General features: G+C 41.9%; 1 protein-coding gene across 1 annotated transcript in view; it reads left to right on the forward strand.

The window, feature by feature from the left end:
• The window catches only part of exoc4 (exocyst complex component 4), a 115,144-nt gene that overhangs the window by 41,487 nt on the left and 57,956 nt on the right, over positions 1–15,701 (forward strand). Inside the window, exon 11 of the mRNA XM_079652853.1 lies at positions 3,192–3,288. Within this exon, the coding sequence (XP_079508979.1) occupies positions 3,192–3,288 (97 nt within the window). The remainder of the gene's footprint in view (positions 1–3,191; positions 3,289–15,701) is intronic.

Genomic DNA, 15,701 nt, shown 5'->3' on the forward strand with positions numbered 1-15,701 from the left:
TTTTTCATACAGGCACAGACATTTAGATGGCGGGCAGAAAACCGATTTCAAACCACTTGTAAATTAGGGATTATGACTGTTCCTCAGCCCTGCCTGTCTGGATTTCCCCATCTTGCTCTCTCTGGCACACTCGCAGATGCATACAGAAACACTCTTTTCCTGGGAGACGAGGAGTGTGTTAAAGAAGGCATCACACGTTTGTTCTCTGCCTGCCTAAATCTGGGCAGGGCCGGAATTCATCACAGGATCAAACCCTTTTCTCATCAAACCCAGGAAAGTGTAGCTAATGCAATTTCACTAAGTCACTGCCCGACTTGATTACATGTGGGCTGGGGAGCCCATGCTAAGGCACCATAGGGGGTTGGATGAGTGTCACTGTGTGAGTATGTGTCAGCATATGGTATCTGTGTAATTTAGGTGGATCCATTTTAGTCAGTCCAACACTCAAAAGTATGTGTGCTTTTTTTGAAGCTGGTGTGTGTATACATATCTTTACCTGTTTGTACCCCTCTAATCCATGGATGTTTTTATGGACAGAAGTAGTGTGTCATGTCTGCTTAGGTGTGTGTGTTGCTGACGGAGCAGTGGTCCTCGAGGGGGATTTCAGGCAGATTTGGCAACATTAGAATGTGTCGCTACTTCCTTTCCAGCTTTCAGTTGCCGTCCCACTGAGCACCACACCTCCACACACCCCTCCTACTAATCCTGGATCAGACCACACACCGAGGGACTGAAATGCACAGACACCCGTCCAGAGAACACCAAGGAATACTCAACACACACACACACACACACACACACACACACACACACACACACACACACACACACACACACACACACACACACACTAACACTCACAAACAAAATGACACTTTTACAAATTTTAGTTTGGAGAGACGGCTGGCAGCAGTTCGGTGGCACCCTGACCTGCAACCGGAGCCACCCTGTCACGTCTAGACAACTCTGAAGAACCCCATGCATATTAATGCTGGCGTATTTAATATTCATCAGTGCTATGCCCTGTTGGCAGCTGGTCGCAGACCCCACGGATCAATGGGGTCTCTTCCTCGCTCCTTTGTCTGACACAGATGCAGATGTTTAGAGCAGGAAATTAAATTGGTCACTGTCATCGGGAATACATGCCTGGTAGTCAATTTGGTGTGTGTTTGTGTAGTTGCCGCAAGTTTGACGTGGCTCTTGGAGCAGACAGGTAACGCTAACTTCCCCAGAGTCTTTGACATGTTGATTTTATTCATGAGTTTTTGCAAGTTGATGACAAGGAAAAAAAAAGTTTAGCCCGCTCTTTCCACATTGGTAACCAGTGAGAGAGAGAAAGAAAGATGGAGAACATGGGAGAGAGGGTGGATGAGCAGGAGAGTGCGTAGGCGGCAGCTTTGTTTAGGAGCCTGTAATTGAGTCTTAATTGAATTGGCACCAAAGGAAGGATGGAGAGATGGAAAAAGAGAGTATGAGTGAGTTGGAACTTATCCCTGTCTCCACTTAGCAACGCGCACGTGGGCTTACCACGCAGGTGAATTTCATGGCAACAGATCAGAATCAGAAACCCTTGATTTGAAAGTTTTGGATGGATTGAAAGCTTTTCTTGTCATTTTAATGGAATTATGAAGCGTGTTGTCTCCCAATTGCAACTTGTTCCTTTAGAAATGTATTACGGAGCCCGGCACAGGGAACAATGGCTTGATATGCATTTGAATGCAAGGCTATGCAGGCGGGGCAGGTAATGCGGAACAGGCTTGCACACTATGCCGTAGTGTCTTTGTGTTATATCACACACGCTTCACAAGGTCGTATTGGACATGGAAATGAAACGACAGCAAGGCTTTGTGCCGAAGTGAAATCTCACCATTTCAGAAAGAGCATGCACACACACCCTTACCCAGTCCTGAAATCCTATCAATGTGGATCAGTGCGTTATTTGATTTCTGTCCAGTTTTTCAACTCTGTACACCTGACACCACATCACACCTCCTTTGAAAAACAACACAATTTGAACCTTTTTGATGGCATTATTCGAAGTAACAGGCTATTTCCTAAAGATTTCCCATGCAAGAGCTTGTGCATTGTACCAGAATCCCTTGGTTTGGAAGCAAGAAAGTTATCTATTGCATTGCCTGTCCAAATGTGGGTGTATGTTACTGCTGTGGGACTTAAACATAAACCTTATATTGAGAAATCCTAATAAAAAACGTTTTCTTAACTGGATAAAGGCAGAAATTCTACCCACTGACCTCAATCCCCTATTCCTATTCAACAACTTTTCTTTCAAACACTATAAACATATAAGTAACGTGCACTCCCAGTCATGCATAGTATTATTTTAAAACCTTTACACGCACACACAGAACACACACACACACACACACACACACACACACACACACACACACACACACACACACACACACACACACACACACACACACACACACACACACACACACACACACAGACAGACACACGCACACATGCACACATGCACACGCACACAGACAGACAATCATTTTCCTTTGCAGTTAGCTGTATTGACAATGAGCCGCAATTTCTCCTCCATCAATTATATTGTATTGATTACTTCAGGATGAGTGGAGGTAATGAGCTTCGGTGTTCACTTGTCTCCCCTATGATCTCCCTCTTCCCCTGTCTGCTGCCCCCTCCCCTCTAACTCCCCCCTTCCCCCTCTCTGAGCATGTACATGGCAATGATTTTCTGATTAACCCTGTTAGCTGTGGGGTTCACCCACACAGTGACGCAGGGGCATGGAGGAGTGTGAGCATGTGGGAGAAATTTAGATTTGTGAGGGAGAACTGCACCGATTGAATGATTTATTAGGGCTGAAGTTCTACTCCTGTACTGATTAGATATTTAATTATTTTGAAATGTTTCTGAATAATATAAGATTTTGAAAACTTATGTTGATTTTGAGGGTACATCATATGTAGTTCCGATTTCAGGGTCATCTGCAGAGCAGCACTCTTGGCATAAGTTGGGATTTTTTTTCTAAAACAGACAGAATTGTGATGATTGATTGGAAGCACATATTCAACCATCAAAATGCAAATGTGATCTTACATTTGATTGGCACATACTAGTTCAAGCACCCCTGCTGCGATATTGCCATGCCTGATTTGTCATGTTAAATTAAGCGAAGTCTTTCTCCTGTGTTCTAGGTGGTGCTGATGACAACCTGATTGAAGGGGGAGAAATGAAGTTTGTGTGCAAACCGGGAGCGAGGAACATCACTGTCATCTTCCAGCCTCTCCTCAGGTAAGGCACTGAGTGATACACTTGAGATCCAAACAAACATTATTTGCAATTGGTTTCAAGATTTACTCATAGTTCATCTGGAATGTGATCAGCAACACACAACAGCAAAAAGTCTACAGTCACTCATCTGGAATAAGACACCGCCTAGTACTGATATAGTGTACGAGTATGATGACTGTGGTCTAAGAGGAGGTAATGAAGCGGCAAGCAATTATAATTTCAAACAAGCCGTTACTGTTAATTTTACTGTTGCAAAGGCAATAGAGTGCCGCTTGTGCAAGGCAATAAATCAGTCATGGCAATTTGACTAAACAAGATGTCATTTTATATAACTTATGTGTTATACTGGTATATTTTTTAGATGAAAGCTGCTACGGTCCTGCATAACATCAGGACATTTGATGTACAACTCTTCTTAAGCGACTTAATCATATCAGGTTCAAATAAAGTAAATACATGACCCAACCGGCTGTATTTACTGGAAACATTTAGGCAGGCTTCCTTTAATTTGATAAGATACATGTGTGACAAATGTGCCACTACAGTCATACTCTTCTGTCAGAGAGAGATGGTCAAACCACTCAAGACATATGACGGGTGGGACATGACTCAATACCAGTCAAATGTAATTATAATTACACGGCCTCTTAGTGACCATCTATCGATTTCAACCTTTTTTAATGTTTAATCGGATATCGTAAATCAAACATGATGTAATATACTGTACATTCAGGACCAACTGTTTTGTTGATACCATCCAGGAATTGGGATCGACTACCACCCTCGCTTTTATTTCCCATTACATTTGCGTATTGTGGAGGGTTGTCCTTTGTGGGGCTGTTCTGTACGTCTGGTAGTTTTCTATACGGCGCTGTGGTCCCAGGCGAGTAGTGTAAATCTAATAGTGAAGCACTTTATTGAATTGGCCTCCATGCAGTGATACATTAGCTTCTAGGATCCATTAAACAGAGATGCTTCCTTCTTCCACACTATGGTGCTTGGCATACATTTTCTACAATTGAACATCATGTTGCAGGGGTTTAATGCAGGATAAGTGTTCTTTTTGGAAGTTGGCAGTTGACAGATGTTTTGCAAAAGTTTCTTGAATGCTATATTATTGCCAACTGCGTAGTACATTTATCATGAGATAACTAACTTGCTTACTGTTGGTTCTAAAAATTCTACTCTTATAGTCAGTGATTATAGCGATACTTGGCCAATACAGACAGATGTTTTCTTAGAATTGTTCAAGTATACATGGCAATTTATACTAATTTAGTTAAGCTAGATTGCACTTCATCTATCAAATCCATTTTGCTCTTCATCAAATCCCCACTAACCTAAGCTGTATTGTCAGATGGGCATGTTACCTTTCGTGATGTGATTGATTGATGTTCTTTTGACAGCAAAATAGGACTGTCTGTATGTGTGGGTGCATGCATGTCTCTATGGATTGCCTGTGTGTTTATGTCCCTTTACTGATGCGTTGGCCATGAGTTCCTCTCTTAAACACTTTCATTTTCTCCCTGACACACATGCCCAACCCTGTTTACTGTGGGTCTGGCCAAGCTTTTGTCTGAACAAACGACCAAAATAAAACGGTGAGCAGCTTTCTGCCCACCTCGCCCATGTTATCTGTAATGGCTCATATCAATCACCCAAACTGCCCTTGCCACACAGGGCCCTCTCCTCTTTCTCTCCCTCCTCTGACTTGCCCTCTCCAGACTTGTAGTGCCAATGAAACGCTGTTTTTTTCAGATGGTTTTCTAATGGCGGAGCTCTGGCATTCCACTGATGGATCACACACCTCCTGCAGCAGCCATGCAACTCATGGCAGCTTTAATGACAGAAGCAGTCGGTGGTTTGCGGCAGTGGAAGTCAGCCACTGTGTGGCAATGCGCGGGGCATACGAGAAAACTGGTCTCAGTGTTTTGATTGCAAATAGTTATTGCGTGTGGTGGTCTATTAAGAGTTTTTGTGATGCTTTTGACTTTGTTTGTCTGAATTACGGAAAACTTCGTAATGTTTATAAAATATTGTGGAAGGGTTGGAGCATGTTAAAAGGAAGACTCAATTAATCTTGAAGCAGATCGGACTGAACAAGGCGTTTCGTTACACTTTGAGAAAGGGCATGGGTGCTTCATTCCTGTGATGTCGGATTAATCCGAGAAATGTATTCCCGTTTGGGAAATTTGAGTAAATGTGACATTATAGTATTTAAATTCATGTAACTTTTGAGTGAAATATTGCTATATACGGCCCACCTGGTCCAGAGAGGTTTAACCTCAGGGAATCAGATCAAAACCTGTTAACAACCTTATCAGATCCCTTAAATAGCTTATATTATAATTCCTCATCATTTATAGCCATATCCTTTATATTTGGAAACCATTTAAATATTAAAGTAAGGCTAAGCTCCTTATTTCATTCTACAGTGTGATTATGTTTTATCTTTTGCCTAGCTTAATATCATATTCAGCTCCAGCATTAACCCAATTTCCTAGTGGGTATTACCACTTCAGCTCATAATATATTAAGTACCCCACTCATGGTTCAGATGATGCTCCATGCAATTGGCTTATCATTTAAAAGGAAACACGACGTGAACATGCTCAGTTAAAAACAACACAATTAACTTCATGATACCTGAGGCCTGTACTACGAAGCTGGTTCAACCTAACCTGGATATGTTTGAGTTAGCCGGTTGGCCTAATCCAAAACATACGCGCTCTCGCTAAACGGTACTACGACGCGCGTTATCAAGTGGATTGCTCAAGCCAGCCGTGCTCTATCTAGTTAGGGGCGCGTTCACATGAAAGGGGTGGTATTTTGAGCATTCGACCAATCACAAACTTGGAGAAGCGTACTGACAGCGCAGCGTCATACTTCCTGAATGAAAAGTCAACTATAATATTAGACATAATGAAGAAGTTAAACTTTAAACATCCATGACTTAAACACTGTATCCAGGATAAAAGCCACATAGTTGCACCTGCAAGGTGAATAAAGCTGGTAAAAGAATAAGTGTTTGGATGCGTACATTAACAGGTTTATGATATCACTGCCCCGTCTAAGACACGAGTGGATCTGACTTTAATTACATTTGTCTCGAGTGTTTCGTCAACTTAATGTGTTGCTTAAAATAATACTTCTGCATACAGTATGTGACACTGTGAGTGTTGCACGGCCAGATACGGCTCAGCTGACTCAGATAAGGAAATATATGATACATGATGTGATATGCCGCAGACTATACTGAATGTTACTCTGATCCGGTTACTTATGTTGTGGCAGATATATAAGTAAGCTTTCTTAACGCTCATGTTATAATAGTCAGATTGCTCTGAAGATAGGAGGTGATATTCTATTAATGTTCACGCTCACACAGTCGGTGATTTTTGCCGGCCGTCTTTCCTGCAACGGCAGCTTTTCTGTATTTCCTTTCTCCTGTAATATGACTTGATCGCTTTAAACTCTGCACACTGAGCTCTGATTGGTCAGCAGGAAGGGCTTTCACTGAGTTGAGCTCTTAGCCTGCAACCTAACCTGCTAACCTGGTTAGCCGCACAGCATCAGTTACCATGGAGATCTAGCCTGCTAAAAAGAGAACCAGCTTCGTAGGACCGGGAACCCCAAGTTTTCCCTGAAGTTAGCCGGCTAAGCGAAAATCCTGCTTCGTAGTATACCCCCCAGTTGTCTAGAAATGTCAACATATCTGATTTTTATTGTCAGCAAAAAGCATGTGGAATTGTTCATTGGGCTCAACCAAGGTTGTGGTTCGCTATCCTCCATGCTTTTGGACAGAAGCGGCCAGAGAGTGAGCAGTGAACAGAATTACATATCTACATTTGTGATCCAGAATATTCTGGAGGGATTATATATCCCACCTGGTGTTGGAAGAACCCCAGGAAGAGCTGGAGCTCGTGGCTGAGGAGGGGGACATCTGTCTTACCCTGGCTGGCATGCTGCCCCTAGGACCTACTCTGGCTAAAGGCCAACATTTGGATGGATTTGAATGAGAAGGGGACTAGTGTGGAGTGGACTCTTCTAATGTACACATTGCAATCCAACCTGTCTATGGTTACATTGCACCAGTAAATATGCCTTTCTGAAGCAATTGCTAACAAAACGTACATGGCTTTCCCTACAATGTCCTTCCTTTTTTTAAGTAAACACTGGTGTTGTTTCTGTGTTACAAACTTATTTTGAGTGTTTCTGATTCCTTGACATTTTTTTCGGTTTGTCAGACCAGAAAATATGTTTGAATTTCATTCTGATATGGTTATACTGTAGGCAGCTAACATATAGCGATAGAGTTGTGTGTGCATTTGACTTGGCGTTCGCGGTTACATTTATCCAGAGAAGAAGACCGTATGACCTCTCATATTGATAAACATAATCCCCCCTGTGATTTCCGCCATGTCTGTTGTAAACTGAGCCGTGTTGGGGCTTATAGTGAGTGAATGAATACGATTTTTACTGGCTCACAAGTAAAGCAATCCAACCTGAAGTGTCAAAGCGTGGAATGTATGTATTTTTAAAGACGCTCTCACAAACATGAGGCAGACATGAGGTAGTGTTTGTGCATGTAGAAGCCAATTTAGTTTGACTTGTGGGGTCTCCTGCTGACATTTGGGTGGTATTTACAGCCCTTGCTCCGGACAAGGTTGGCATTTTGATATGTTTCAGCAGGCCCCTAATCCCTCTCTGTTCACCATCCACAGGATGACCAGGCATGGCCAAGCAGGTAGACGTGGGCTATATTTGTGTCTGTGTTGCAGTGTGTGTATTTGTGTGTGCAGGTGAAGCCAAAAGTTTCAGTTTTACTTTGTACATCCTATGTAGGTCAACACAGAGTAGAAGGTACAATGAAATGTATTGAACAAAAGAAAGGGTCAGCTCAGTGACAAAAAAAACATATGTACAGTATACAGCACTATATACATAAATTACATTTGGAAGTGTTTCCTTGTACGATGTGAGGGTCTAAGGACAGAGGGTGTCGTATTGTCATACTGATATTCTGTACAAACTGTGAAGTCCACTGAGACAAATGTAACATTTGTGATATTGGGCTATATAAATAAACATTGATTGATTGATAAATGAAAAGATGGTTTTGTATCAAAGTGACATGTTTATCCAAAAGTATTGCAAATAAAAAAGGAATAACATAAAATATGAGGGAATGGAATAAGATGAAAATATATACTATATGCATATTTAGGATTTTCTGCGTGAGTGATGAGTGTATACAACAGTTTTTTAATGCATATTTAAGTAAACACTAAAAGGTAAAAGCCGAGTTGCTGTATTGCCATGTAGGAAGTTAATTTGTGTGTTAGTTAAGTGTTATCATAACGGGGTGGAATGATGGCCAGATCAATAAAAATAGAGAGAATTTAGGAATGTAATTTTAGAGACTCACAGTCATGAACTTACGTGCTCGCTGAAGGGCTTTATGTAATAGTATCATACTCATGCTCGGCTAATTTCCTTCTCATTTAATTTTGCCTTTAATCACGCTCCTTCCTAATTGCTATTCCTGACTATGAATAGAGTTTGGACTTAAACCTGACCTGTAAGGATGAGTCATTCGAGAGTTTGAATCATCTTTCAACATTATGTACTGTGTCTCGTCAGAATTGAACTCAAAGCCCCTTTTTATGTATGTGGGTGCTGTTTTTGCTCTCTGTATATTTGTGTACCAAAACCTAAAGAAAGCTTAGAGTCATCCCGCTGGTCTTCAGATAATCTCAGACTGGTGGACGTACTACAGTAGATGAAAGGCTTCCCTGCTGTGTAGCAGCCGACCGAGTTCAGATCTCATCGTATGCACTCACAGAATTAGCTTATTAAAACACACTCCCAGAGATTTAGGGTACTCGAACTCATGCAAGGTCTCCTCAAAGTTGATTCTGCTTTAAGTGTCCACACTGGAGAGGAAAGAGTCAGAGGGTCGAGGAGTGACAGAGCGCGCTCGGGGGGGGGGGGACAATGGAACAAGCAATGAAAGGAACAAGGAGCGGATGGAAAGCTAGATGACAGAAATTGGACAGAAGGGCTCTGCCTCCCACCGCTGCAGCCTGTGGTGGAAAGGAAACACACCATGATTCTGCACTAATTTCACACTCTCATTACCTCCCCTCCTGAGCAACACACGCACGCACGCACGCACGCGTGCACACACACGTGCACACACACACACACACACACACACACACACACACACACACACACACACACACACACACACACACACACACACACTAAGGCAGAGAGGGAGAGCAAATTCAGTCGCTGATTAAGTCTTTTTTTTGTTCAGAGACATGATGCACCATGGAATTGTGTTCATTTTGTTTTATATTAAGTGTGAAGCCAATATCTGATCTACAGCATGGTCCACTGTTCACTTTTTGATCTTAAATAGTTATTGCCACAGATCATAAGCTAAATCGATTTCAAATTTCTAATGGCGACATGATTTGTAAAGCCAGAGAAGCATGCTTTCATTTGAATGTATCTCGTTTTTTCATCGATAACTAATGATCATGAACAGACAGAAAAGCAAGTGTGTTTATTGCGTTCTCTGGGAAGGAAGGGCTGCGGTAGTTGTTGTCCATTCGCTCCCTACTGCTAAAATAACAATGGCAGCCATTACTCAGGTATTTATGAACCATATAGGTTCTGCCATTACATTGTTTTTTATGACATTGATCCAGGGCAGCATGAACGGCCTAATTCCCTGTTACAGCAAATGAACTAAGGCACAGGATAAAAAAATGTATTCTTGCAACAAGATTATGTTGATCAAAAGTCATTGTTTTGCGACAATACTGGTGTTTCAAACATGAACATAACCACTGGGGTAAAACTGCAAATGGCAAAAATAATGTATGGTCAAACCCTAACCTTCATTTAGTCAGGCAGCGACTCCATAATTACCGGTGAAGACTACAGTTTTCCTTCAACAATAACATCAGTAGTCAGCCTCAAAGCGCTGTCTGTTTTGGGCTTTTAAAATGCAGCATGGACGCCTTGTCTCAAGTCTTCCTCACACATACATGCACATACTGCTTTGCTCTGCCATCCCTTGCTCTCTCTTCTAATCTTTTCTCACTCGTTCAGGAGGATTTTCCTCAGTAAATAGCAGCCTCCCTATCTCTCCCTTTCTAACCCACACCCATTAAAAACTGGGAGCATAGTTGGGAATCAGGGGCAGAGAGGATTTTACACTGGAAAGGTCAGAGAAAGAGAGATAAAGAAGGTAGAAGAAAGAAACCAACAACAGAGAGAAGAGAGCAGATGGAAGGGAATGAAAGAAAAACACAAAGGAAAAGATGAGAAACAAACAGACAGGTGGGATGAGGATACAGAGAGATAAGTCAGAGGAAGAAGAAGGAGATGCAGAGGAATAGAAAGGCTCTTAGTTTGGGTGAATGCTGGGTGGTATGTAGGTCTGCTTTAAATTCAAGTTCTTTCCGGACACATACACACTCCTATTACAGCCGCAATATGCTGAACATTGGGGAGAAAAGGAAAAGGGAAGATGGCAAAGACTAGACTACTAAACAAAAGGTATCGGAAAATTGATCAGAGTTTGAGAAAATACATTCTTTGTGAAATGTTTAAAAGTCAATACAGCTGCACATATTTGGCACATTTCTGACAACAATGTTTTCTGTGTGTGTGTGTGTGTGTGTGTGTGTGTGTGTGTGTGTGTGTGTGTGTGTGTGTGTGTGTGTGTGTGTGTGTGTGTGTGTGTGTGTGTGTGTGTGTGTGTGTGTGTGTGTGTGTGTGTGTGTGTGTGTGTGTGTGTGTGTGTGTGTGTGTGTGTGTGTGTGTGTGTGTGTGTGTGTGTGTGTGTGTGTGTGTGTGTGTGTGTGCTTTCAGAAATTACCATTCAAAATTTTAAGTCACCTGTTATTATTATATTTGTCTTCTTGGCTTCTCTAATGGCTTTTATAACATGGATACAATAATGTATCGTTCACATACAACCTTTCTCCTCAACACCCAAATTCACATTTGTTTTTCAGTCCATAAAAGTATAATGGTCCCTCGTATCATTTTTGAGCCATAATCATGCAAGTAAACAAAAATATATTTGGCAACTCGTTTTTTTTAGAGCCCTCTTCCGCCCTCTAATCAGATTGAATGTATATAAACTATGATTTTTCCGTGCACAGTATTTTCTGGGACTATTTCCAGTTTTTTCTCTCCAATAGTTCTGATCTTTGATTTTTATTGTGAAGTTTTGATAAATAGTTTTTTTCAAAATACACGCCTGTAAGTTCCAGCTTGTTTTAGGCATTATTGCGAACCTGAAACTGAAACAGGAACCTGTTTCAACTTAAATTAAGCTGTCGATTTATATTAACAAGTAGCAGATTCTTCTTACTTTATTTAGCTGTTGCTCAGCGGTATCTTTGTCCCTTTCTGCCTTTTCAATCGTCACTCTTGCTGAACGACTGTACAAGTTATTTTTTCGCAAAACCTTTCATACAAATGACATATTTTCGTAAAGACCACTTTCTTATGCAAGGAAGCCCACTCAGAAATATAGAATAATCCTCTCAGACATCAAGCTTGTGACACACTACCGAACAGTAGAGTACTTTCTATGACCCATCTACATCCTGAACAACAGTATTGTTCAGTATTGTTGGCAGGAATTGAATCATGAGATAGAAAGTGCTTCAATGTGATAATTCATTTATCATATGAAATATGTATTGAATCATGGATCATGTTGAGTTTGGCTCCACATTTACAGTAGTTGTCGGAGCTCACTAATGCATTAGTAAATAATGCAATAACTTCAACTAAACGTATCGAAATAAAATGCCAACGAAGAGAAAGTAATATAGTAGCAGACTACACATGGAAAGCAAAAGTGTGTAGAGAAATGGAAAGCCGCCGGATGTCTGCAAAACACAACGCCAGTTTGCTATGAATCTGTCAGGTGCTCCTGCCTGTCACCAGCTGCAGCTCTGTCATATCTCTATTCCTTTATCTCTCTGATGCCCTCCCCACAGGACCACACACACACACACACACACACACACACACACACACACACACACACACACACACACACACACACACACACACACACACACACACACAAGCAAGCACCAACCTTGTTGTAAATAATACTGCCGTTTTTATCGCTTTCCAAAAGTGCAACTTCAGCCACTTTCTAGTGAGGTGCAGAGTTCTCAATCGCCGCCCGTCTTACAAGCACACACATGCACAGAGACAGACATACACACCACCGGAATGACACACACACACACACACACGCACACGCACACACACCAGATATTGTGCAGGAGATTAGATCCATCATTACGGGGGTCTTTTCTCTGGCTATAGAAGATGGATAAACTCTTTGATTGTGTTTATCCATCCCATAATGGAATCAGACTCGGTCTCCAGGGCAACCTGTCCAACAGCCTCATGTGAAGCAGACAGTCTTCACTTGGAGCTTAAGGGGGTCTGGTTTGTCTGAACGCTCAGCAGTAGACTCCTTATGAAGCCGGCTTTGAAGGTCCCAGAGGTTTTGGCACTGTGTGGGGGAAATAGTGGATTCTGGGAATTGTTGCACGGTCAGCTAAGAGGCAGAAATTGTGCCGGGAAACAAAGGCAAACATTTATACGGACCTTAAATTCACACAAAACCACATACTCGGTCTTTGCTGCTTGTCCAGATGACCAGGTCATAATCACACATATGTTCACACATTCATGCCTTCCCTACCCATGAAGTCCCCCGCAGTGCCTGATTGTCTCTGATTGGCTGCTTTAGAAAGAGATTATATTGTATTCTCAGGAGATTTGTAGTATTGTGTGTTTTTCTGCATTTTGTGTTACCAACAATAACTTCTAATCGCATTTTTTGGGTGTACAATAATTTAATTAAGCCGAATATGGTTTTTCACACCTGTTGCTATGAAAGGATGGAAGTGGGAGGACAGAATGCCCTGAATGCTTATTGAATAAATGCCAGAGGGTGCCGCTGCCAAGAAGAGAATTACTGATCAACAATGAAGAGATGTCTGCACCATGTGTTGCTTTCAGCCACGTCCCTCACTCTTCTGTTTGTGTTGCATTTAAGGATAGAAAGCTGCAGAAAAAACTGTTCCACTACCTTCTAAAAAATCAAATCTTGCAATATTAATAAAAAAATAACCTTATCCTCTTGTGTTTTTTAAGTTTCTGTCTTTCTGAGAGTAATGTCAAGGTAAAGACAGGGTGCGGGAGATGGGCTATTTTCAGATATTCTCTGGTTCCTGTCCCACACACATGCTTCGGTTTCTCCTTTTGAATTCAGCCTCAGTCGTCCGTCTTTCCTCTTTCCATCCTTCTTTCCCTTGACAACATGAGCTGCCACTCTGTGTTACTGTCACATGAGCAAGCGCTGCCCCCCACATCACAGCAGCCTTTGATTGGCCAGGCCTTTCCAGGTCGGCGAGCCGCTGCCTGATAATAACCTTGTTTGATTGCTGGAGCAGAGATGTCATTGATTGATCTGCTCACCCTTTCTGGGGCTTCTGAAGTGTGTGTGTGTGTGTGTGTGTGTGTGTGTGTGTGTGTGTGTGTGTGTGTGTGTGTGTGTGTGTGTGTGTGTGTGTGTGTGTGTGTGTGTGTGTGTGTGTGTGTGTGTGTGTGTGTGTGTGTGTGTGTGTGTGTGTGTGTGTGTGTGTGTGTGTGTGTGTGTGTGTGTGTGTGTGTGTGTGTGTGTGTGTGTGTGTGTGTGTGTGTGCACTGGACAGTTGGGTTGGTTGATTGCAGAGGGGAAACTCCAGATAAGCACACGCGTACACACAAGCCTCGCTTCACACACACACACATTTCTGTTATTTTATAATACGCAGTGGGTACCAGAGGTGGGCAGATTAGAGAAAGTGTGGAGGGAGTTTGTTTTTTTAAACTCTTCCCAGCACATCTGCCCTGTGTATCTCTCTAAACAAACCCCACCAACCAATCAACAAGCCATTAAACCTCATTAAAACACCCCAACTCCCTCTGAAAGGCTTGTTTGTGATCTCCTAATTGGTGGTTACATAAGTTGGTCCATCTTTCGGGATAGTTAATTATTCTCAAAGATAGATGGTCTCAGCTCAATGCAGCATCTAATCCAATAGTTGCTAAACAGACTCCAGGCATTTCTAGGAGACAGTGTTTCAGACTAAATAATAGGGCTTGGAGAATATTTGTCCTTTTTGTGTGCATGTTTGGGGTAAAATCAAGGTTCTACAAGCTAACTAAGGTTACATTTGTGTTTGTCTGTCGCATTCCCCCTCTCTAATTAAATTGCATGGGTTAATTTATGGTCAGTGCTTTCACATAATGGACATATTTGACTTGTTTTGTACCCTGCTTGTGAATGGAAGCATAATGAACAAGTTATTGGCCAGAGAGTTTATTTGCTGGTCGTTTCTTTGATTTGTACATATTGAGTAATTTGGCCTTTCACTTTATTTGTCCTCCTTTAGTTTTAAATGATCTTCTTGTAATATAATAAATGCATTTTCCCAGAACACTCTGGCGCTGTAGTGATGTCTTGAAGATAGGGGTTTTGAATTCTTGATATATTAGTAACCAAATATGTCTCCTCCATGCCAAAAATGACTCATAACAAACTTAAACCACCAGATCAAGAGGAAACTAAAAACTCTGATAAGGAAACAACATTTTGAAGAGATGGATATTTATCCGCCTTCCTCCTCCCTTTGCTATCAGTGATGGTTTGATCCTCAACCAGTCATGATGGAGTCATGGTGCGCCCATTGCATGTGCAACCAGTGGAAAAGTCAAACTGGCAGAGTCTGACAGTCCGTATATCTCCTCTCCTCTTTCTCCTCTCCTCTTGCATTATTTAGAGGTAAAGGTTATGGATGTAAATACAGTATATCTGTGGGATAATTGTCCTTTTCCTCCAAGCCTTTGAAGGTTTCCTCAGAAGAAGGAAAATCGATGTAGACGTTGATCACTTCACTTGAAAATTCATCCGAACCAGCAGGAATACACGTTTTACTTCCCCATTGCTCCATCTGCTCTCCTGTTTTCAGTGGAGTAGTGAAGTGGAGGTTTAGAAACACTTTTGCAATAAAGTGTAACAACACTGAACTGCCGAGCGTTCCTCCAGGGTTGATGAGTGTAGCACATTCACCAAAGCCCTCCTGTGCCAGTGAGTGGTCTTTTCACTCAAACTATTTGGCTAAATTCATTACATCCACCCAAAATAGAGCTCACTCCCACAACAATGGCGCCTAGAAGGGAATTTCAACCAGAATAGGACATAGCATGCGGTATCAAGGGAATGAACAACAGAAAGGAGGTGGGTAGAAAGAGGAAAAGGCGAAAATCCATTTTGTTTGATGTTACTGTCTCACCCTGGCAGCAAA

Source organism: Notothenia rossii, assembly GCF_949606895.1.
Source record: "Notothenia rossii genome assembly, chromosome: 10".
Classification (NCBI taxonomy): Eukaryota; Metazoa; Chordata; class Actinopteri; order Perciformes; family Nototheniidae; genus Notothenia; species Notothenia rossii.